Source organism: Plectropomus leopardus, chromosome 14 (genome assembly GCF_026936395.1).
Source record: "Plectropomus leopardus strain MGB_pleo_1.0 chromosome 14, ASM2693639v1, whole genome shotgun sequence".
Taxonomy (NCBI): Eukaryota; Metazoa; Chordata; class Actinopteri; order Perciformes; family Serranidae; genus Plectropomus; species Plectropomus leopardus.
The window spans coordinates 21508253-21534424 of NC_142189.1; the positions used below are offsets into that span (position 1 = coordinate 21508253).

Below are 26172 nucleotides of genomic sequence, written 5' to 3' on the forward strand. Positions count from 1 at the left end.
ACTGAAACGTTTTATGAAAACCCACACTTATTCTTTGTAACATTCAAAAAATAACATTTCCTGTCTGCTTTTTCTGGAAAAAGTCTTCCCGCTATAACTCTGTCATTAACACAAGAGCTCTCGGAGTGAAGAATCACACAAACTTGCGCTCAACAAGTGTTCAGCCGCATGACTGATGTGAGAAGAAAGGGCCTGTAATTGAGGACAAATTATCTTGTCTGCGCAGCACAAACTGGCCGAGCTGTGAAGTATCCCAATCACATCTGGTACCACTTCTCTCGCTCCAAAAATCTAAACTCGCTGTCATACAGAATACCAAGAAACCCTGTCATCTCACTAAAGAGTAGCTCTTACAAGTTATTTATTTTGTCAGGTACTAACTAAAAAGCTAAAAATATTGTGTTGGCAAATAAGAGATGTGTCCGTCTAGTGTAATTGCATCTCCCAGCACAACCTGATGCTACTTAAATATGCTGCACAGTTTCACACACAAAAGGGGGATTTTTGTGAAACTGATATTGTTTACACTGTCTGTATCATGTCAGAACGTATTATCGAACTGTAGATCGTGAGATCCGTGCCAGTCCACAACAGTTACCCCCTATCATGATACGCATGATGAACTGGGCGTCTTTGGGGCGTAACACAATAATTATGAAATTCTGACCACACCATAATCACACCAGGCAATTCGTTCCCTGTCTAATGGGAAAATTCAAAAACATGTCTATATATTTCATGCTACCCAAAACCAGTGTTTGTATAAACTGTGTGGTTTTCTGTTCCTTCTGGGTCCCATTGTACATTTATGATGTATCACCAAAAACTCCCACCTCATATATTATGAGGTATACTGCCTGTCTCTTCTACAATATCCATTCAAACCTGCTTAGTACACAATATTAACATCAGGTACTAACCAATAAAAAAAATATTATTAACTCCTTTTGGGTCTTATCTTTGCAAAGTACATAAGCCTGCTGGTCTGCCTTCTATCTCCACTCTCAGAGGAGGTCATGCCAGGGTTAAATGTGCCAACAGCACTGCCACATACAGCGCATCTCTTCCAGATTCAGGGGCTATTTTAGGTGAGAGTGCACTTTTTGAGCACTAGCAAACCGGCGGGCTGGAAAAACAATCCCAGAATAGCTGATCTGCTGCATCTGGTTTGTGTCGTGACAAGCCTGCGATGGCTCTCCAGCTCTAGATGGAAGAAGCAGGCGTAAGAAGCTCAAATTCAAATCCTTTACGATAGATTCATGTTAAATAGTATGGTGTGCTAAACTACGCAATAAACCACAAACTCAGGGCAGAGTGATTAATGATGGCATCACATCTCCGGAGACATTAACATTATGTCAAGCAGAGACAAAGCAAATGGTTAGATAGTGAATCCATATCCGAGACAGTCTGGAAGGAGAGATATAAATCATTAGACATGACTCTGTGAAACCGGCCGCACATGATGCAACAGCCATTCACAGCTTGCATGAAACACTGCACTTAAATGTACAGTATTCGAGGCCTGCGCTGTTTCTGTTAGCACACAGACCATAATAAACAACTGTTTATTATCTTTACTTTAAGTTCAGTCAGGCCCCATTCAGAATTCATTGAGATTTGCAACTGTACAGTATACGATCGAATGCTAAAAGAAATGATGAGTGATGTGTGATAATGAGAATTACTTAAGCAATTTTTAACCCTTTCGTTAACCCAACAAAAGAAGAAATCAAAAAATTAAAATAAAAAAAAAAATTAAATTAAAGAAATAGAAGGACACTTCACCTTTCCTCTCTTTAAAAAAAAAATCCTACATCTACTACTTTCATGGAATTTTTAGAACATTTCTTACCAAGCTGCTAATTGCCTTTTTTCCCATGTTTTGAAAGACATCAGTGTGCTCTGCGTTCAAAAGTTTTAATACTTGTGAAAGCCATCTCAGAGAAGCATAAAATAAGTGATCTCGCTGCAGGTTTTAAAGGATTAATCAAAATGCCAATTTCATAATCTCTCACTATGTCAGTTTATTATGTCAAATGGTAAAGACACAACAAAGAACAGTTTGGAGATGAAACTAGATCATTTCCCAAAAGAGGGGTCTGAATTAAGTCAGGAGCAGGGGGAGCAATCCACACAGTGTGGAAGATGTGATCCTTCCCTATTTTGAAATGTTTAATATCCATGGTGAGTAAAACTAGGTGACACAGAGCTGTTATAAATCATGTCATATCTGCTTTCTGGACAAGCGGAACAAAAACAGAGCCAACAGTGAAACAGGTCTCCTCAGTGTCTCTCTGTGAGAGCAGTGAAAATCTAACACATCATGGTATAGTTAGTAATGTTCAAGGTCTGCAGACCCCGAGGGGGGTCTTCAAGGGGGATTTGTGGCCCCCTCTCTGCATTAGGCCTTAACACTGGCCCCAGATTCATTTAGTAAGCGCAGCAGAGCTGGAACTGAAGCTGAGGCTGAAGTCATACGTCTGTGTCTCTGAGCTCCCTGTAGTGAGACCCTGACTCTCTGAGCACTATGTTTGGATTGATGAGGTTAAAGAAGCAAGTCCTCACCCAAGCTGCTCCTATGTGATTGCAGCTGGCTGGTGTGGGGTTGCGGCGGCGGCGGCGGGGGGAGAGGAGGTGTAGACGACAGCAGAGGAATCTGATTTTAATATTTCAGATTGAGTCTGGGGAGAAGGACCTCCAAAGCTCTAGCTTCTTATTACCTCCATCTCTCTTTCTCAAATGCCCCCCATGTCCATCTGACCCCAAGGCCAGATGTGGAATAACATTACTAATATCTACACTAGTTCGTCCATTATGTCATGTGGGGCCTTTTTAGTGCGAGGTATTCATGCTGAGGGCTTATGCGAAAACTGACTGGCCATAGTGATGTTTTTATTCTCGGGTGCAGGACAAAGATAGCGAAAAGATGAAGCAATCAGCTTTGGATATCTGTAAAGCAAACCGGGTTACCATAATAATATTTAAAGAGATTAGCATGACAAGTCCCAGTGTGCAGGCTGAGTCTCACATGCTAGCCTTGACAAGGGGGGTCACAGACATCGCACTGGGTTGAAACCCAGTTCAGCAGCAGCTCTAGAGACATGGATAAGTAGACGCAGAGAGTCTACTGATCTGCAATCCCTCACAGGTGAAGATCACAACATGAGGGAAGTAAAACGGACACAGAGGGGCTAAAAGACATTACTTCATGCTAATCTAATGACAAGAAAGAACAACCTTGTAGATTCTCAGAGGACACAGCTGAAATGAGATTATCCCTGGACAGGAAGGGAGTTAATGTGCCTTTGGTGTCTACATGTGGGCTGGTAGTGAAAGACAAAATATTAGATGTGCAAAAAAGACTGCAGTACTACTGTGATTTCCAAATCGCAAGAGGCAACCCATCGAAGGGGAAATATGTTTTGAAATGGTCTTTCTCAAAAAACATTTTGGTTTTGTGAAGCAAAATATTTGGCCTGCAGAAAGTAAATCCACATTCAGTGGTGAAAGAAGTATTTAGACCCCTTACTCAAGTAAAAGTATTATACAAACTATCAAAATACTCTGTTACAAGTAAAGGTCTTGCATTGAAAATCGTACTTAAATAGAGTAAGTATTGTTATATATATACTGAAAGTATTAAAAGTAAAAGTACCCAATGCAGACAAACCTTAAAAAAACCTGTATCAAAAAAACTTAAAATCTTTTTTTTCTTTAAAATATAGAAGAAACAACCAAAACTAAAATTTATTAAAAAATAATTCAAAAAAACGTCCCCGAATTCACAATTACTAAGTAGGCAACAAAAAAAGAAAAAAACCCACCCCAAAACTCCAAATTATATTAAAAAAAATAGAAAAAGACTTAAATGCTTATTCAAATATTTACTATTTCATTTTCTTTAAATCCACTGATTGATTAATCAACTGCCTGTTGCAGCTGCACTTGTATAAATTGTTTGGTAAATTAATTTATGACAAAATATATTAATTTATAAACCCTTCTTATGTTTTATGCAAAAATTGTAATCTGTTAAGTAACTAAAGCTGTCCCATAAAGTGTACTGTAGTAAAAAGTACAATGTTTCTTCTGAAATGTAGTGGAGTAAAAGTATAAAGTAGCATGAAAAGAAAACACTCAAGCAAAGTACAAGTACCTTAAATTCATGCTTAAGTACAGTACTTGAGTAAATGTACTTTCCAACACTGTCCACATTCCTCAAATCTCAATAGTGAAAAACATAGAATTTTCAATATCAGCAATAGCAATATAGAGACACAGGGTAAGTTGGCACCAATGCGGGGCATTTAGCCAGTCTCACATGCCAAGCTACCATTATCGCATGCTGCTCCTCCTGCCATGCGAAGTGCAGCATTCCTGGGGTCTTCCAGGTCAGGCTTGTTAATGAGTGGCCGACCAGGGGCCTGGGCCAGTGTCGGGCCAGCGCCTCGCCACTCCAAAGCAAATAAACCGAGGCCCATTTAACCAAACACATTGTTCTCGACCAGACGGGGGGAGTGCATGCACTGGGGTAATATCTGCACCACTGATACGAAAATAAAACCTCAGAAGGTTTACATACTTCTCTTTGTGGGACCGTGTTTAGGCAACAGTATTTGTGTTGGAAGCTGTGTACGTGGGAAGATTCTGTAACATAGAGCTGCTTTATGAGAGAGGGAGGGAATTACAAAAATGCATTTTTGGGTTATAGTGGTACCTGTGAAGACATGAACAGGCCAGGTTGAGATGCTGGGGATTTAACCTCAGGCTGTCCTTCGAGCCACGAAATCTTCAAGGGGTTTTCACTCAGGCCACTCTCATTTTTAACTGCCAGCTCCTAAAAACACAAAATACTCTGTGAGTGGATCTTTTAATGGTTTCTCTACCAATATTTTATTAGAACAACAAAAAACATTCTCTTTTTCCTGAAAGCTGTAAAATGTGTTGTATTTATCTTACACCTGGGTATTATATAAATATGAGAAACACATGTAGACAAGGACAAAGGTGGATTGTAACTGGGCCAACTCCCAGAGCAAGAGCTGGGAGCTGGAGATGGGCAGGCAGAGACCGCAGAACCTGTGCCCAGATCCCTGTAGACTGGCAGACATTTTCTCCGGAGGAAAACCACACGTTGTGGTGAAGAAACCACAACAAAACAAAGTACACCATCACGACAAAGGGCCTGAGGATCCAGACAGTGTGGAACAATGAAGCGGCTCGAGCCCTTCCGTCCAGTGGTTCCCATCAGCTCAGAGATCTCTACACTAAAGAATAACTAAAACATTGGTTTAGGTTGCCGAAACTCTTCCTGAGGCTGGTGAGCGTATGACAGGTGTCATTATTGGTAATAATCAAACTCAGCAGGTGACCTGAGACTTCGAGGCAAGTGAGTGGTAAACAAATGTGGTTGCATGCAAATGTCTGCTGTGGCAAAGATTTTGAGGACACTGGCCCGGGCAGAGTTAGGTACTTACAGCTGCTCTCACAGTTGCAAATTCGACCACAGCGCTTCCTCTCTTCTTCCCCGATACAATCACATTCAAGACGTCCCCATACTGGAGGTAAGAAACGGGAGAATAAAAGAAAAGTTGAGGAAGAGGAGAGATGCAGAACATTCAAATTAGTATTTCCTTTCACAGCGCAAAACATAACCATGAAAACACAAAGCATATGCAGACTGAAGAACTGAAAACACGGGTGACTATAACAGACTCCTGGAATAAAAGTTAGGATTCAATATGTGTTTGGTTATTAAAGCTAATCTCTAATGATAGGGTTCGTATGTTTGGGACTGAGCCAGTAATACTGCAGAGAACATCATGTACAAAAGTGAGACCTCTGTGGCTTCCTAAAAGAGACAAGATGCAATACTGGATTGTTTTAGCTACTCCTTTTGAAATGACAACATCTGATAAACAATATTTTTTTGGCATGAAAGCTGAAATTAGATGTGGCTGTCATCCAACTCTGCCACAAATCAGAACAGGGACAAAATGTTGGCCAAAAGGGGGAGCAGGGCAAAGAACTTTTCTGATATTCTCTGATCTCTGTCTGAGGGAAAAGGAAGGATAGAAACACATCTTAGCAGGGGAGACAAAAACCGGATCACTATTGAAGACAGCCATTAGCAGAGCAAAGTTTTTTGTTTTTTTTTTTATTCCTCTAGGTTTGTATGTACAACTGAGGCCTTTTGTCATTAATGAAGTATTTCACTGATATAAAGAGAATCCTCACATAAAACTAGGCCATCTCTGCTGTAAAAAAGGCAAATACTTTTCAAATCGTGACCAGAGAAAACAAAAAGGGACACTTTTGCTCAAGAGGTGGAAAACCTACAACTACCAGAATGCATCACGCCTTACCAGATGGGTGATGTACTGTAGACTGGTCCATGTGAAACAACGACAGCGATCTCATATTACACTTTAACGGTAAGCTTAAACATGTTTCTGAGCTGAGAAACACAGGAACAGAATCATACTTTATATTTGATCAGCGCTGCTTAGTTTTGCCATTTGATCTCCGTTTATTCGGCCTCCATTTTCACTGTGTGGCGCCCAATTCCAGTTCACAAACTCTCACTATTACAGCCAAACATGATATTTAAATGTGTTTCTGGATGCATTTTAGGAAACAAACAGGCGATGCAGTGACATAGTCTTGATTTATATTTGATGAGCACTGCACTTTTTACCATTTGATCAAATTTTGCGGAGAGTTTAAGAGAAAAAAAAGAGGGGCAGGTAACTCTTGATCAGCTGTATACTCTTTGTTTGTGCTGTTGACGCCACAGGTGGCGGAAAATTCAGAAGTACAGCCTGAAGTTTGAGCAACAGCCGCTGATACTCTGCCAAATGACATATAATCATCAATTTAAAGAGTTTTGCCACAGAAAAGGAATATCTAGGCACTACTAAGATGGAGGGAAGCTTACCACAGTTTATCTACACATACTACCCACACTGTAACCTCTCCCCGCCTAAAGCAGGGGCTTGGGAGCAAAGAAAAGGATGGACGTGGCCTCAGAGAACCTCATCCTGTGAAAATGTAGCTTTCTGGGAACAGGAAGTCCAGGAATGCTAAAGTCTACGAAGGACACTCTGGAGCAAGCCAACAGTGACAAAGGAGACTCTCAAAAGGCCTCTGTTTCAGAGAATATAAATATCTTAACATATTTTTTCCCTCCTTAAAAGAAGATGTATTATTTTAGGCGGCCAAAGTACGCAAGTCCGCACACGTACGCATGCACAAGTATACACATACCATACTTTCCCACACAGCGGTGGCTATTTCAACTTGCCCAAACCATTAACTGTCACTCATCGGAGCTTGCCATCTCAAACAAAATCGTTTCCTAAAAATGTATTCCCCTTGCTGAGGAATTTTTAAAAAGGATCAACACTTTTTTTCCACAGTCTGTATTACAACACAGCTCTCCTGCCTGGAGGCATATTGATTGAGTTCGTGCAGAGGAGAAATTCATACGCCTTTTTGCGGGTGGCTTGACGTCAGTGACACTTGCCCTATCCTCATTTCAGGCCAACCTATGCCCCACCAAAGCCCTTGTGACGGATCAGGGCATAAAGTGGTACTGGGTTGCATGAGAAGAGCACATTTCCTGATGCCTCCCTTGGCACTGCTTAATCACCTGGTAAGAGGGCCACAAACAATGGCGTGCATGGCTTTAAAAGGGCACTACAACATTGCCCTCAGCACTTTCACTGCAACAAAACTTAATGGGCCTTGTTTAAGGGGAAGAATAAAACAATCTACAACGCTGATGTCATCCAGACCTCAAATATGGCTGGACTCTGCAGGCAAGTCTGTTACAGTGAAGCTCTATTTTGGGATGGCAAGGATAAACAGGGTTCTATCGTTATACAATATATGCAATTTTAGTAATAGCACTATATATCCTCATATGTTGAAATGATTTCATTATGAAACAACAAATTGATTAAAGACTTAGATGGAAATGTCTGTTTCTGGTTAATCCAGTCAATTAAATACCTCACTTATTAAATCATCACATCGATGCAAAATTCCTGTAAAGCAGTCCTGCTCGTTAATTTACAACATTGCCTGCAATGTCCTAATACAGACATATTGAAGGGAAAGCTACCTCGGTAGCCTCAAGGAACATTTTAGTACATTCCTCAACCCAAAATCATGCCCCACTGTTACTCTGTTATGTGAAAAGACAGCGACCTAAAGACAAGCCAAGTTAAAGGGGAACACCACCCAAAGAAAAATTCCAATATGTTATTTCTGTGGCCTAAACTGGTTTAATCAAAATTCTTTTACTTCAGCTACTCTCTCTCAAAGCCAGAAACCAGAGAAGTAAGTCTCAAATTTGTGATGTCATAGGGTATAAGTGTGTAACTGCTCCACAGTCAATGAATGGAGGCCTGATTTCGTGGACCCACAGAGTGTTCAATTTCTTTTTTTATATCCAGATAAGCTTTTTTTTCTATTGTAGTGTTCTCAGAACATTCCCCTGGCTGCTCTAAGTGTCATCTAGAGCATCTTTACCAATAGGATGCTCCAGGAATGAGTCTCAAACCTGAAAATGATTTAGCATTTTAGCACTCCCTGTTCCCGTGTCTCAGGGTCAATTAGTTTTTTAAAGGGTTTTGTATTAGGTGCCTGAATTAAGGTCTGTGGTTTAAACAACAGTAAGGGACTTTCACATTTTGCTCTACAACATTAAATACACCAGCAAATACCACACAAGTTGCTAAATGAGACTACAGAACATCATCACGCCGAGTACGGCTTTACAGCCTTGCTGTGGTGGTGACATTAAGTCATTCGGCCATAATGTGGTTTGTTTATAGCCTAACATTAGCTTTTATTTCTAATGATTGCATTTAGGCCTTAAAATCATAAAAGTGGTGTTCATTTGTGAAGGTTACATTGTTGAACGAAACTTTTAATTATCATAAACATTTGTTTGTCACAGAGCTTATTTTCTGCATTAACCTAAAATCTAATGGAAAAATCCCATAGGCTTTTTGATGAGGGAACCACGCTAACTTCTGCGTTAGCCTACAGGAAATAACCCTGGAGCACTCTATTCATTGTCTATGGAATACCTCCAGACTTAATGCCGACAAATTTGAGTTTCAGTACTCTTACTTTTGAATTTGGGAGAGAGCTCTCCATGTTTCATAATATTTTTGGACTGTAAAGACCATAGGACTAGCATGTATGAATGCTGAAAATTGGCATAGCCCCCCTTTAAAGACGCAGTTTGAAGGATTGAGTGGCAGCATTGAGGTTGCCAATTGTAGCCAACTGCATACCACTCTGCTGTATAAATCATTAGTCTTGTAACAGTGTGAAATCATGTTTTTAAGGACGTGTACCTTTTGTAGAAGTCCGAAAAGAATGTCCTGAGAGTAGCCTCCATTTGTGCCGTCATCTTTTTTACACTTCCACTTTAACTGGAATGAGAAAGGAGACAGAAAGGAGAGACCTATATTAGTCATGAGGACCTTTGAAATTTAAGGAGCACATGATGATGTCCAATCATTAGAGAACAATTGATTAAACTCAGCTGATGGGGTGACACAGTGTGCCAGGTAGGCTTGGCTATGATAACATGCAGATTACCATAACCATCAACATAGACTGGAGTTACGGAGAGACATTGTTAAACTCTTGGAACAAATTTCAAGCACCACCTGTGAGACCTGCAGTCAATTTCCATTCATACCAAGAGTGCTGGGCAGCTAAAGTGGGTGAAAATGAACATGCGAAGCCCTGGACCACAGAATACATGGTGACTCACCTGCTTAACTCAAACTCCACAGAATAAAGGAAAACACCAGACCCATTAAAGACTAAGTAATCCAAAGCAAGTCGCCTAATACTCTGACATAGGCAAAAAGATGTGCTATGCTTATGTTTGAACTGTGTCTAAAGCATTTTCTTGTGTAACAGTATTTCTATGTCTTTACATAAGTCTTAATGCTTGCCATACTGCACAGTGTAAATGCTGTTTTAGATATTACCAAAAAACATTTTCTGCATAAGAGCTGAACAGCTCCAAAGAACATCTTCCACAAAAAAGATCATTTATCACATTTTTCACTTGCTTTGAGTCCTGTTGCTAAATGCTGATTCTTGTTCCCGTACTCTGAAAAAAGATATTGTGCAACTTCTCATATCCATGTTCAAAGAACAGCAGAGTCCAGCCAATATCACACTAACTGCTTAAAGTAGAATTATAAATGGCAAGCACTAAGTGTTGACTCAGCTCCAGCATTCTGCTCCCTGTCAAAGAAACAGGATTTCTGGGAATTTCCATGTCTACACAGCCTCTTTTACCAACAATTACGGTCAAAAATGTACATTCTCCTTCCAAGAGCAGTCTCCTGCACCCGCTGATAACCTTCTTACCCATTAATCTTCAAATAAGATGTTAAAGTATTTGCATGATGTGATGTCTGCGGTTTTAGCCCACAACACTCTCGTGCTCCTAGTTTGAACAAATATAAGGAAAGGAAAAATATTAGTGGAACCAGACCAACTGGCTCTTTCTGTATTGATGCTTCGCTAAAACTAGATTTCAGAATATCTTCGAGGAATAAAGTCTAGAATGAAAGTAAAATCTCAAAGAACTATCGAAATTTTTACTATCACTGAACTTTGTTTAAAAAGTAAAGTGTGTAAGATTTAAGGGGATTTAGTGGTGTCTCATGGTGAGGACTGCAGATTGCAACTAGCTGAAACTTCTCCCAGTTAGAATTCCCTCACTGTTCAGGAGGTTGTTACTGATTATACACTAAAGAAAGCATACTTATAATTGTATGTTCAATTTCTGCCAATATATTTCCCTAAATCCAACACACAGGACCGTGAAGGAATAACTGATGTCAGATTTATTGCAACAGTCCACATCACAGTCAATAATTGTGCTGGCCATCAGCTGTCTAATAGTCCCAGAGATTTGTTTATTGTGGAAAAATCAGGTTAAATCTTGAATAAAGGGGCTTTTTTAATCGGTTTAAAACAAATGATTACTTCTACTGGAAAGGTAAAACCAAAGAGTAAATACTGTTCTCAATCTGAGTCTAGAGACAACACAAGAAATACATTAATTAAAAAAAAAAGGATGCAATTACAACAGAGATTTTTATTTTTAATCGTCAACATGACGAGAGCCAACAGCCTCTGAGATAGCTTTATGCAGTCATGTTCCCATGTCCTTGAACGTGACCCGTGATACTGTCAATCTTTCGGCTGTTTGTTTTTCTAGCTGAATACACAAATGTCGGGGAGTACACTGCTGCACTAGATGGCTATCAAATTTTAAAACCAGATTTAATGTCTAAACACATTAGCTAACATCCCCAGTGTCCGTTAATATGCACAGGCTAGGCAGTTTCCAGGAGGAAATATAATAAGCCCTCTCTTGGCTTAGTGACAGGTCTCCTGACGACGTCGGGCCTACTCTGGAGGAATGGGCGTAAGAACAGCCTGTGCACTCAGTGGTGAGACAGCGTATGTGGTCTCCAAATAATGAATTACAAATGTTTAAAGTTCTATCAAAGTCCCCACTGAGGTTCTGCCTGCACTTTCGCTCAGATGGAGCAGCTCCTCTTTTCCATCTTCCTGCTTAATTCTACAAGAACTGCAACCCTTGTCCCGACCTCTGTTCTCAGGCTCACCCCTTGATTAAAAGCCAATAGTTGCAAGCCTTACCTTTAATTTGGGGGTCACGCTACTCTGTGAACATCTCTCCACTCCTGGGTCTGAGAAAAAAAAAAACACAATAGGAGAAGATGAAACAATGAAGCAAAAAGACAAGGACACAATTGTTTTGTTGAGGAAGGAAATGTGGCGTTTAGGACAGCAGCTGAGGTGCCTCATGCAGATGGACAGTAATTTTAAATTGGCTGTCACATGGTAAATGTATGCTTGCAACAGTCTGATGATCCACTGAGTGCATCTCAAGATGGAACAGACAGAGCGCTGATCCAATGGAGGGCTGACTCCCTGCGAATGGAAGAGACTCAAAAGACGTGCTGACTATGCATGAGTAATTGTCCAGCCACAAAAAGGGGTCTAGTCCAGGGCCAAGAATCAGTACTTCCCTTAAATACCCACACTTCTATAGCCTTATTTTACAAGACTCTTACTTTTTATGTCTGCAGCATGGAGACACTAAAGCTTTAAAATATGATCAAGAGATTAAAAGTTTGATGGACAAATATGTGTGTACGTGGTGCTTGGCATTCCTATGTTATCTTGCCAAGTTGTCTTACTGCCAAGAAACTAAAATAGAAGCTCTTCAAAGTGCAAAACATTTATTCAAACATACATTCAGTTATTGTTATTGTTTCTTATGTGAATAATATTTGGTGAACCACAGCGAGCCTGGTGACTGTTGTGGTTGGACTGACAGTATGATGGTTGGGAAAGACAGGGGGTTCACTCAGCTGAGGCTTTCAGGACAGTAAAAGCGCTTCACTCGATCAAACTGGATTTATCCAGGGAGAACTGGTATGTTTAAAGGGCAATGCCGCCTGAATTAAGAATTACAATAAATTATTTCCATAGCCGAGAAAAGTTCAATCAATATTTGTGATCATGAGCTACTCTCTCTCAAAGCCAGAAAGCAGAGAAGTAAGTTTCAGACTTGTGATGGCATCAAGTATAAAGTCTGAAGCTGCTCCGGTTTTCTTTTTTATGCCCAAGTAAGCTTTTTTGCTTGTTTGTAATCATGTGACTATTAGATGCACAAATGTCGGATGAAGGGCAGGAGGTGATAAATCACCACCCTGCTATAATTGGAAATGAACCTGCAGATTGTGGGTATCGTCAGAGGATTGAAACTCATGTTGGATGCAATCAACAAACCAAGTGATTTTTCCCACGACTTGACAAATTTGCCCAGCGTGGTAATGCTTGTTGTTGAGTGAGTGCATTGGGGTATAACTGTTGTATATTTCAACTCTATGTATGGATGCACTGCCGTCAGGTTAACATTACTAGCTAATGCTGGCTAACTTTAGCTACTATTTTCTACCTTCTACCGTAATTGTATCAAACTTAAGTCACAAAATGCTAACACTTGATATTACTTTACTACACCCCTCCAGACTGAAAACAGAGGTTCAGACCTGCCGCTCTTTCTCATTGAGGTGTTTCTTATTACTTCTCCCTTCGCCCTTGTTCTTGCCTAATTTGGTCGATAAACAGTGCAAATGATAAGTATTTGTGCACTGCTGGTAGTCTTTGCCCTCCATCTGGACATCTATAACATCTTTCCCCATTTATGGTCTATGGAATGGTCTTTTTGCTTGATTATATCATACATTTGAATTTTGGCACTAAAGTTTTTGAACTTGAGAGAAAGTTGTTCATGTTAATCATTTTTTTTGGAATGACTAAGACAATAGGAATAACAAGAATACATTTTGACAATAAGCCTAGTTCCCTTTACCCTGAACTTGAGCAGATTGGACTGGGTTAAATCTTGGAAGTGGACATACTTCTGTGAGTGTGGCCTCCTCTCTGCTGCTGCTGGGCTTCCCGTTCTCTCTGTATCTGCTCTCTGATGATCCTCTGTTCCTCCTCAAGCTGCCTGGACCCCTCTTCCCTCAAACGGGCTATCTGGTAGAAACAGACACATACAATACAGTAATGTGCACAACAGACATGCTGGTTTTGAGTGACAGCAAATTATGCATCTGTGCATCTTACTGAGCACTGATGTCATTAATAGCTTTCTCGGCACTCTTTCTGATATTCTGTGTTTTCAGGAGAGTGTGCAGACCACCTTATTTTTTTCAGTTAAAATTATAACCCCTTGAGATGAGACAGAAATGGAACAGTGCCACCTGCTGGTTACCTCCTCCCCCCAAGGCCACAGACATTTACATGCATTAAACACATTGAGCACATGCCGTGACTCACCTTGGAAGCACACACACCATTTTTATTTATCATTGGCTTCCTGAACAAAGTGCATCAAGTCATGCAATATCACCTAATAGGTTTACTGATAATTATGATATGGCAGTGAAAAAAAGGCTGCTCTCAGATAGAGCCTTTGTTCCTGACCCAAGTTTTTGGAAGATTTCAACCCAATTAGACGGGAATATTTGACAAAAAACAGAGTAGAAGCACCTGGGTGTGCCTCAGAGTTTCCTGGATGCACTGGGATACCTTGTTCCCAGTACACTGCTGAGGCCTGTAGCACAGTGAAAATTTTTATTTTTATTTTTTTAACATCTTCTCTGGTCAATGTTTGGTGCAGTGTCATCTCTCATATGGTTTCTATAAATTATCGTACCTCTTCTTCAAGTGTTCTAGTGATTTGCACCTCCTCCTGGCTCTGAGCTTCGGCTTGTTGCTCTCTGGTCTCCAAGTCTGTAAAAGCAACAAAAACACACACACAATCGATATGTCCTTCATATACTCAAAGCGAATCTCTTTTCAACAAGAAAACAGACGTGTGCTATATAAATAGATTTTTTAACAGCTGCTCTTGTTTAATTCTATACTAGACAATTCATCACTTTAAAAACTAATTTTAGCTGATGTTGTATAAATTCTGGATTACTGTATACAACAAAAAATGATTTTGATATAACCCTTTACAATACCAATACAAACAAAACCTAAAAATAAAAATCAATAAACCAGGAGCCTTGAGATGCTGTATGATTTTAGATAAACTCACCAAGCTTAATTTTCTTTCTCCTGTCATCTAGCTTCCGGTTTCTTTCTTCTGCTTGCTTCTTGGCAGCGCAAATCTTGTCATAGGCAGCCTGAAAACAATATCAAACACCAGGATGATGACTCATGAGTGTGTGCAAGAGTGTGTATCTGCACGTATGACAGGCTGAGAGGCATCAGTGGATGTACCTTGGCAGCAGCATCAGTTAGCACCTCAAGAGCCTGGGACAGCTGGTGGAAGAGCTCAGCTGAAAGAGAGGGACGAGAGAGAGGAAACTGTGAAATTGCTGTTACTGGGTGCCCAAATTGACCTTTGGCACCTAATTGACATTTTCCTTTATCTGAACATTTTGTAAACTTCCATTTTAGAGTAGAAGTGTAATTAATTTGCTGAGTGTCACCAGCTTTACTATCACTTACCTGCCAAAAAACATTTTTTAAGCTAAAAATTAAACTGTCAGTATGCATTATTATTTTTCAAGTGTGACAATAATTGTGTAGATTTCAGATAATTTTACTTCTTTTACCAAATAAGACCTACTGGATAAATTTGCACCAATGTTTTCAGAGCTGCAAGGAGTTGCGGGGTGTGTGAGACCAGCTGGTTGGCATTGGCATACAAAAGCACATGTTGACAGTGTTCATGTAATTATTCCCACTGTCGGCAAAGAAAATGCTAACACTGAACATTATTACAGATTATGATGATGGTGATGATGGTATGTAGTAGGGTTGGGAAATAAAATGAATACAGCATAGTATCGCATCATCTACAGCAGGTGATTGAAACTGCCCAGAACATCACTGGTAGCCATCTACAGAGCATCATAACATCAGTGCAATGAGGTGCACAGAGCCTTAAAGATACTGAAAAACAGCAGCCACCCCAGCTACAGTCTGTTCTCCCAGCTGCCATCTGTAAAAAGACAAACGGTATCGGCTGCCATACCATCAGACTACAGAGCAGCTTCATTCCCCAGGCTGTGAGACTCCTCAACTCCTCCTTCAACTCCAAAAGGATCAAGGACAAATTTTAATTTCATTTTTTGGACTGTTTAAAAAATGACTGATAAATCTACGTTGTACCTTGTATCCCAACATTTTTGTAGCAATATTGTATCAATACAAAGATGGCAATTGTCTTTTTTTTAGCCCAAATAAATTATCAATATTGTAAACAAAAATTTAACCTTTAATAACCTACTAGAATAATATGGATAGCTTTTTTTCCAGTCTGATAGATACATTTTGCTGCAATAAAAATTGCTTAAATTCCGACCCATAGTATATAGCTCTTCGCTAGGCTTAGCTAATTTGAGGTGGCTAGCTGGGCTACAGTGCTTTGTGTTACTGTTTGGCAACAGGTGAGCTAGAGTTAGTTGTATGGGGGCAGTAACAGTAGTGTTTAACACTTCCTGAAACCCCAGATTTCTACTCTGAATTGCTCAATTATCCCAAATAGCATAGATCAGCATAAAATGAATACAGAAGAGATAGAAAAGAAGGTAATGTGACATAAAGGGAAACATGACATGTAGGAGGAGGCTTATGCCAAACGAGGCATTATGTGCTCAGCATGATATCTGAGACACCGGGCTGAAACCTACTGAGGCCTTTTATCTTTTATGCTTTAAAAAGGTGCCATAAGCCTCACGAAACCGGTTTCCTCCAGTGACACAGATGTGCATTCCCACACAAACTCTTGGCCTCTCCATCTATCTTCCATTAGAGCACCTCGAGGGGCCATGGCCACAATCACCACTACCACGCAAGACTCCACCTCCCCAGTTGTCATCACACACACACACACACACACACACACACACACACACACACACACACACACACACACACACACACACACACACACACACACACACAGAGGGAGTACAGAGGGAGACCACAATCCCATTCTCCGTCATACAACCGCCACACTACTGCACTATACTAGCCAGGCTTAATCATTCACTGATGGGAGGCCTAACAGACCGATACTGTTACTCCCTGTGGGGACTGGCAGTGCACACTAACAGGAGGCTCTGGAGATCATGCTGCCAGCAGAGGCGCTCAGGTTACCTACACGCATATAATGGGCTGGAATGAAATCCAACTGGGAGAGACCTGCCATGCCCACTAGGCAGCTCAGAGTGTCACAACATGGGGGGTTGAGGAAAGTGAGGGAATAGTTTGGGGGGTTGTCTTCAGTCAGTGAGGAATCATGACCCCCAAGTCACCTCTTACATGCATACAACTTTCCCCTGAGGAGCAGCAAATCCCAAGACTTGCTCCGCTCTCGTGCGATAGAGACAGAGTCTGTCCATGTGCGGGTTCAAGTGTTGAGGCCCTCCAAACCACTTCTTTTCCATTTCTGGGAAACCGACCCCCTGCTTTTGTATTATCCCTCTCAACCCCCTGAAAACCCGACCAATTTCCCAGTTTTTTTTTTCCTGACATAATCAGGAATTGTCTGAACCATCCAGCAACCACATAAACCTCACTTGAAAACATGCCTCATGACCAGTCTTTTGTCCAAGGTGCCTTTTTTTTCCCCCATTTCGACAAAAAGCTACACTGAGATTTCCTGGTCTAATTGTTGACATGCTGGTTGGCGACAGGCCGCAAAAGGACTCAAGCCAAAGAGGGATGGAGTGTGGAAATGCTGGTGGTGATGGTGGTGCTGCTGGTGTTTGGCTGGTCCTCTCTGGCTAAAAAGCTGGCGGGAGAGACAGGCGCTGGTTGGACTTCCTACAGAGTGATGTGGCTGGGCTGTCTGACAGGGTACAACTTGCTGAGAGCGCGACTCCAGAGATTTTTTTTTTTTTTTAACTTTTTCGTTCTGGAGCTTGATGGCCACTCAGTCAAACGATTGCCTCTAAGTCTTCAGAAAACAATGCAGAAATTGCATAAAGAAAGCTGAATTGGGTTTAAAAGTCTTTATTCAGAACATGAGTATTTGTATAAAAATACCAACTGGTTTCGACACTTGGTCCTCATCAGGGTGCATGGAAGGAACGAGAACCAAGCAAATAATTTATAAACTTAGTTTAGTTTATCTGAAATGCAGAGAAGTATGTGTTAAGTGAATGCAGGTGGGTAACAGCAGTGGATCACACTGGGTGCCCACCATTAGCACACCAGCTTACGCCTGCAGCGCACCAAGTATATGGAGTCTGCACACCATTTGACAGATATCGTAGCCAACAGATACGCGGGATCCACCGCTAAACTTGAGCATCAAGAACGGCGTATACATTACTACGACCATATGTCCAATACAAATACAAAAAAGCCAAGAGAAATTGATAAAATAGCAAACTGCTGAATCCCATTCGGGCTTAAATAAAATCATATTGTAAACATTACTGTCCAATCATGCATTTATTTGTCAACCAGGAATGCTAACGTGGCTTTTGTCCTGTAGACCGACGTTGCTTGTTTTGTCAGCTAACAGTTATGTGGTTGCTGCCACTGTCTGACAGATTTCAATCCATCTAAACAGCTTTCCCAGCCCTCACTGTTACGTGTTGAGTGGCGCACCATCGCACATGAATGGACCATACCCAATGAGAGGTGACGCTAAACATCGCACGCCTCCACAAGTGATAATAGAATGATTTCGCACAGAAATGGGAAGTAACTTATTTCCTTCTCGACTTTCATATGACAAACAGCCCTCAAGCACACCGCTATCTTGTTTTCACAAATAATTAATCTTGTTCCAGTTCTACTAGGCATCTATGGGAGATGTGTGGCTCAGAATGGGGAGAACGTGAGAAGAAACAAACAGATAAACACGTTAGCTGGCTCACTCACCTGCTTTCGGGTTGTCTGGGTTCTTGTCTGGATGGCATGTCAAAGCTTTCTGCCGATAAGCTTTCTTGATCTAGGAGAAAAACAGAAGAACCCCTAGAGTTATGTAGAGTGGAAAATGTTGATTAGGACACAAAGAGAACGAATCATCCACTTAAGCACAGATTTTGGCCAAGTCAATTCTTACTCTCAGTACCAATTATCTTTATCCTGCCGTCCTTGGCCCAGAAAACCAAAGTCTGAATAAAAAAACGATGGTCCCATTGAAATAATGGCACAAATGGTAACAGGCTGACATGAAAGCACTGGGGGTGAAATGTGGTCTGCATTTAAATAAAAATCGGGGATTGTATTGTTTGGATCAAATCAACACCTGAGCTGATCCTCTGCTTCGTGTCCTTTTGACATGTTGTTAATGGAATCTAACCACCTCGGCACATACTCCGCAGCGAATTACCCGCACAAGAATTCCAAACTATTCTCAGGCCCGCTGCCAGTGTGCAAGATAAATGTGGCCTGAGTTGCAGCCTAGTATTAGTCCATCTTTATTTAAACATAAAAAAAAACTGTTACAATAACATACACAAACAGAGTGCCATTGTCTATAACAAATCTGAGAAGGCCGCCATTAATATCTTAGGCAGGTAGCCAAAACTTTTGGGGGGTTCAGAGAACCAAAGTGGAAAAACAAAACAATACTTTGGAGTATTGTAATGTCATATGAGGTTTTAGTTATAGCTGATTTTTTAACTCTGGGTCATTGCTTGGAATGTTAACCATTCATTGGTCCTTCTAGGGACCAGTTAATGACAAGGTGGTTTTCATTAGATCACTGCTCCTCTGGAGAAACAAGGGAAGCAGGAAAACTTTCCGCGGAGACCAGAGGGGGCTGTAGAGTGCTCCGCTGAAGTCTCAAAACGGACGCTCATATATATGCATTGCATGCTAAGGATTTGGCACATAAATCCCCACTATATCTATGCTCTGACACAAGCACACACACTGACATACACTTTCTCACCACTCTAATCAGCCATGCCAACGCTCTGCGTGTTTTCACATACACCCCTTTGCGCAAATCAGTGTGCTGCCAGTATGCTACGGGCCACAGAATTTGGGAGCTCCTTTCTTCATGTCTGGGAAGCGTTTGCATTGGACGCCTTGTCCTCTGGCATGCGCAATGTTTCCCTGTGTGTTGTTTTGCACAATTTTATCTCTAGAATGCACGCCAAAACATACAGCGCTGACTTTACTGGGGGGGGAAACTAAACTCTGAGGGAACTGAGCAGAATGGTGTAATCCATCAGTGTCCAAGCCTTTTTTAACGGCAACCTCAATGAGTCTCCATGACAGTCAACTTAGGCACATTAGGCTGGATGCCTGGAGTCCAGAAGCTAAGACTCCAGTGAACTCTCTGCAGCTTATCGTGGCTCAAGGGCTCCTAAATGTCACAAGTCCTGTGTTCTCTCTCTTGGTCATCAACATCTATTTTTTTTCCAATAGTAAATGAGATCTTGGTTCACTGAGAGAGCTCTGAGAGACTAGACATCATTAAGAAGTATTTAGTCTTGCTGCTTGGCACACAGAGGCTTCTTACAGATTGAGACTGACACACAGAGCCGTGGACTTGAGCCAAACACATATGCTTAGTGAGGCCTAAGCCTACTTCCCCTTTTTAGCCTCTCTCCGTCTGTTTCTCCCGTTTCTTTTTCTCTGTGCTCGCTATTATAGCTTTGTCCAATTTTCTCCGACTTTTGGTAAGGTACACTAAAGGAAATGAAAATTCCACGTCAACTTCAAATGTATTTTCACTCGTCAATACACAGGTACAAAAGGAAGGCAATGCTGTTCCCTTCATGGTTCAAGATGAAGCGAAAAGGTAAGAAGGCAATGATTAGGCTTACAATTAACTGACCGTCTTACTAAGCTTATTTTCATTTTCTATTTATCTGTTGATTATTTCTCGATTAATTGAGTAGTTGTTCAGTCTAAAAATGATGACGTCCTCACATGTCTTGTTTTGTCCACAACCCAAAGATATTCAGTTTACTATCATAGATCAGTAAGGAAACCAGAAAATAATCACATTTAATAAGATGGAACCACAGTATACATTTTTTCTCAAACCAATTAATTGATTAACAAATTAGTTGGACTTTAATTTAAAAGTTTTTATTTTAGCTCGTCACTATAAAAGACATCGTTCTGAGAAATGTAAAGGTAGTGATAGAAGTTGGGGAACTCCCTGTCTTACACAGCCCTATCAGTGTTTAGTTTTTGAGTTTTTCAGGTGACAGTTTTTGATAGGAGTGTTAAACACAAGTTTCATTTCCATAAAATATCATGTCAGTTCCTCGGGCAACAATACCACTTTTCTGCTATGACAAAGTCTGACACAAAAAAGATTTTGATTTAAGCCAGGGGCCTGAGATCAAAATGAGATGATATCAGTAGATATCTTCATTGTCTGCTGGTCACTTTCACTTATCTGCCTTGTGCTAGGCTGCTAGCACTGTTCTGTTGTTGAGGATGGAGGTGTGTTTGGATGGAAATGGTGATATGTGGTATATCAATGGTTTCATTTTGCATCTATGATACTCGATCGTTGATCACTGAATCAATACACTGATCCAAATTGAGGTATCCCCTAGTATTACATTCATTATTTTTGTTTGTTTTGCCTTCTGCTTCAAGCAGCTACTGATTTGTGCTAATTTCCACATGATGCTAAATTTATCTCACGTGAGTTGTTTAGTTCATCAGAGCGAACAAGTCTGTATTATTTTTGGTCAGTGGTATCAGTGTGGTAATGCAGTTTAAGACATTACCTCACTGACACAGCATTCACACAACAATAATGTCATTTGGAAAAAACCTGCACCTGTTCACTGTAATGCATTATACAGACACGCAGGTTTTGAAAGTGTTATACCAATGGATGCCTAGAATAGCAGGAAAAAAACTTACGTTTTCAAAAACCTGAGTAAAACAGTTTGCAGCTGTAAAGTTAAGTATGTGTGATTTGAAATAAAGGGGGCTAAAACCCGCAAATTCACTGCTATAGTCCTTTAAAAGCTCATGCAGTGTCCTCAGTTCACACTCACTCCACTTCTTCTCGTACTATACTACTTCTCATGTTCATCATCACCTGCAGCCAGCTGACAAGATAAACACATCTCCACATTTGCTGTAAACACAGCAGATGTTTCTCATTGTCAGGGCAAAAGTCTGGCCAGCTGAGCTGTTTGACAAGCACAACCTGTCATCATTGATACTGTTCTGGCGGAGAGCAGCCATGTGGCACGTCATCACCTTTGTCTCACTGAGTTCAGTTAAAGATGTAAATAACATACATACTTCTCTGCATTTCAACTAATTATCCAACCTGCTTTTCTCTCCGTCTCCTCCTCTTTCTTTTTCTTTTCAGTCCCTCTAGCATCCATCTAGCATCCTTCAAAATATCTTCTCTCTATCTACTGCTCCTCCAGTGCTGTTTTGTTAAATAATACATGATTATTCCCATCGATGCCGTAACACGCAAGCCTTAATTGATGCTGGAAGACCCTGAAGCTCTTTGGTCCTACAAAATAGACGCCTAAGCAGGCCAGCTTTTGAAGAGGTTAGCACATGTGTGGATAAGAGCTCTCAGATCGAGAGTGGCATCTTCGTAATCCGGACTAACCCGAGACTAATCCTGTCAATTACTGTCGCAATTATCTTTGTGCAGACCACCATGACCTTTCAGGATTGGCTCCTATATCAATATGAGACCACTTGAAGAGAAAACCAGAAGGACTCCTGGTCTGAAACCAACTGCTGTCCGTTGTGCTTACTGATGAGCTAAATGTTAGTATTTAATGCTGCTGCGTCTTCCATCTCCTGCAATTCAAATGACTCTATATGGTTACATGCCTGTTTTTCTTGTCTCATATGCTGGACAAGCTGAATTGCAGAAATTTTATTTTTTTTCACACACTTGAATTTGTGGAGGAGGAACCAAGAAATCAAGGAAAGACTCTGATCATGCAGCAGCAGGCCAACAGTAGCCTAATGGTTAGGGTCTGGCTAAAAACAGCCTCTCTGTGCCTCCATGATCCCTGTCTGCCACAGTCTTAACTGCATGTCCACATCTTGTCCTCATTAGACCAGTCTTTGGTGCCAATTATAGTTGACAAACTGGTCCTAGTGCAGCTTCGGCACAGCCCTTGTAGGGCCCCAAGCCTGTGTGGCTGATTAGCTGCCTGATCTGCCATGGGCCCATCCTCCGTAATTACAACGCTCTGCTATTTACGGGACATTATCAGCTGGAGGAAAATAATAAGAGGCGCAACGGGGGAGAGGAAGAAGAGGGGTAAGGACATGGGCAAAGAGGACATGACCACACAGAGAAAAAGAGACTGAAAAGAAAGGAGAAAAACTGGATGTAATGAAGAGAAACAGTGAGATATTGTGATGAACTTTCCATGTGCCCGTGTGTTTGTGAACCCCGCCAAACATCCAAACAAACTCAGCATTAATTCAGTACTGAACAATATTAACTTTTCATGGAATGGTATCAAGATGTGATCAGTTTACAAAATTTTGTTGACCAAATTAATGATTCCAAGCTCAGTGTACTTTTGTTTTTTAAATGTGTTTTGTTTGCATAACATGTCAAGAGATTTGCTAATCAATCGATCAGTCAATAATAATTGTATAACTGTTGAACTCAGATCAGTGCATTGAATATAAATCATCTGCCTGAGGCATGCTATCTGATGAAAGTTCTGCACATCACTGATGATGTGCCCCCGTGCATCGTAGAATTAAATAATAATCTTAACAGTACACTATTCACGAAATGTCAGCTACTGTTTGTTAGGGATGCACCGATTTATTGGCCGCACATTGATATCAGTCAATATCTGCCTTGTAGAGTGTCATCAGCCTGTCGCCATAGAAGATGACATTCACAATGGCAATGGCCAATGTTTTCCACTGTGTCACATCAATTTTGTGATGGCTAAAAAGCAGGGCTTGAGACTAATGGTATTCTGTCGCCGTTGGGACCAAAGGACACTATTAGGGTTTTTTTTGTTTCGTTAGTAAGGTCTCTGTCAATGCACCTGGGGATGTACCCTAATGTTTCCCTGATAATGCTACACGGTGAACATCAAATCCGTGTTGAAACTTAGTTCACGTTAGCTTTTAGAAGCTGGTGACCACAAGTAACCTTTTTTAGATAAAGATTTCTTTGTTTTCCTGGCACTAAGGGGGGAATAAATAACAATAAAAACAAAATAAACAACAACACCAACAACACAAAACACTGGCTATCGGCCAGATTGTTATTTTAAACATTGGTATCACCCAGAATTTCAAAATTGGTGCATTGCTACTGTTTGTTACAGTATCACCAGCGAAAGTGAAAGCTATGTGTTTTGCCTTGCCATATACGCGGTTTTTCAGCACAGGACAATTCTGCATAGTATACCTTTAACTCTTTGAAATCTGAGCTAATTGGCTTGATTTCTTTAAAAAACGTGAAGAAGGCAATCAGCAAAGACGGAATTACCCAAAATGTAGCACAAAATTAGTTGCCAAGTTGTTCATTGCCTTATTTTTCTAAAGAAATTGAACTAATTTACCTGGGGGTTTGAAGGTTTAAATACTTGTGAAAGGCATCTGAATGCAGTACAAGAAAAGTGATGTCGCTCCAGGTTTCAAAGGGTTAATCTTACTGCCCAGACCAATTAGATGCTCAAAGAAGAAACTGAGAGCAATGGCTCTACAACACACTACTACAATGTAATGCAATCACCTGTCCTGTCCGGATGCTTTGTATGGAAGTAAATTATCCAGGCATGTAGTAACTGCATATACTGCAACACACCAGGTACACTACAATTTGAGTAACTGAATAAACCACAAGATATTTTGTGTGGTCTTTGCTGTTGACATTGTCTCACCAAGCAATCTGTGGTAGGTAAAACACACACACCAAGGCAATTATTATCCAAGCCCTGCTGATATGCATGAACTCTTTAAATGATGGTTTGCCTTCAGCAACAGCCTCCCTCAGCACTACAAGGATAAAGCAAACCCCAGTCATCCATCGTCATTAAATCATAGACTCTCACATGCCAGTTTCCACGGCATTTACCAGCCAGCCCAGCCCAGCCCAGCCCAGAAGAGGGTCAATAGCAGTGATAACAGAAAGAGATGCTAAATAGAACCAGGAGGAGATGCAGAAGGCAAATTCCCAAGGCAAGGCAATGTTTTACAAGCTGTGGCTAAGCCCACACAAACAGGCTCTGGGATGAGCTTCTTCGCCTCCCTCTGTGATAAATAACATGCATGATGATGGTGGTGGAGCAGTGGGTAAGTAGTCCTTCTGATGACATCGGTCTTCACACACTTGATTGATTATTGAGCCCCCCCAGACTCAATTCCTTACACACACACACACACACACACCACCCTCACTATCACTCTTGAACATCAGCAGACCTCACAAAACCAGCCTTCTGCATTTTGGATTCTCAATTCTTCCCAAGCCACAACCGCTTACTTCCTCTAGGATAATCCTCTCGGGAGGCCAGGACTTTGAAATCCAATTAAGAAATTAACTTCCCTCGTTTTGGCTATAATTTTAAGTTCCCTTGGGCTTGTGGATTCTAGATGCTGGAAACTGTGAGTAAAGAGATGGTCGTAGGGAAAAGGCAGGGTTCAGGACATCACGGTGAACCGCTCTGGGCTGGGAAATGACATGTAGAGGAGTTGATTCAAAATCCATGCAGGCACAAAGCGTAATTCAGGAAAAATTCTGTTTGTAGTATGCTGAGGTAAGCAAACAGATGCATTCTTTTGTAAACACGCTGTCCATAGTCATACAGCATTGTGCAGGCCTTATTAGGTGTAATCACATTACCACTCCAAGCTTAGCCCAAACGTGATCTGATGCTTTGGTTTAGTTTTAGATGAAGAATTTGTAGACTTAGTAGACTCAAAACCATAAAGTTATTTAATAATGATTCTTTTTTGAATGTATAAAAGGTGACACAATTAGTATATTAATCTGTATATAGAAAATTGGCAACCATGGTGATAAACAATTAATTGTTTAAAGTGATATTTTAAATAAAATGCTATGCATGAAGTATTACTAAATCATCCACTGTGATTGTTTCCCTCTTTTCACTGTTTTATTGTAAGTTGAATATCTTTGGGGTTTGGATTTTTTGTCATATGAATCATACAGGTTAATGACATCTCACTGAGCTGTGCAAAACTGTGACTAAGATTGTTCACCTAATTAAGTATTGCATGAACCAAACGATTAATCAGTTATTTGGGAAAATACCTGGCAGAATAACTGATAATTAAAATTTGTTTCAGCCCTAAAATTTACATCCACTCTCATTCAAAGGCATGAGATACCACAGACTAAACTAATGCAACGTTGCCACCCAGTGGCCTTGTCAGTAAATCACACCATTGCGAATCAGTCATTAGCCCGGTGTTTCTTGCTACCTGAGGCTCTCACTGGACCTACAATATCAGTCCTTTGGTTTACTTACATGGTGCTTCTCTTGATAGACAACAAAGACTTCTTGTGTTATGATATTATGCACGCATACACATTGCAAAAACACAAGTTTAAACAAGATGAATGATACCAAGCTA

At 40.8% G+C, this 26172-nt stretch overlaps 1 protein-coding gene across 2 annotated transcripts in view; it reads right to left on the reverse strand.

Annotated features, from left to right (window-relative positions):
• Window positions 1-26172, reverse strand: part of dnajc17 (DnaJ (Hsp40) homolog, subfamily C, member 17) — a 43960-nt gene that overhangs the window by 17360 nt on the left and 428 nt on the right. For both annotated transcript variants that reach the window (XM_042500967.2, XM_042500966.2), the window contains exons 2-10: window positions 18511-18580; window positions 14887-14945; window positions 14702-14789; window positions 14312-14388; window positions 13509-13629; window positions 11716-11765; window positions 9375-9452; window positions 5481-5561; window positions 4721-4840 (exon numbers count right to left, since the gene is read on the reverse strand). In XM_042500967.2, the coding sequence (XP_042356901.1) occupies window positions 4721-4840; window positions 5481-5561; window positions 9375-9452; window positions 11716-11765; window positions 13509-13629; window positions 14312-14388; window positions 14702-14789; window positions 14887-14945; window positions 18511-18580 (744 nt within the window). The remainder of the gene's footprint in view (window positions 1-4720; window positions 4841-5480; window positions 5562-9374; window positions 9453-11715; window positions 11766-13508; window positions 13630-14311; window positions 14389-14701; window positions 14790-14886; window positions 14946-18510; window positions 18581-26172) is intronic.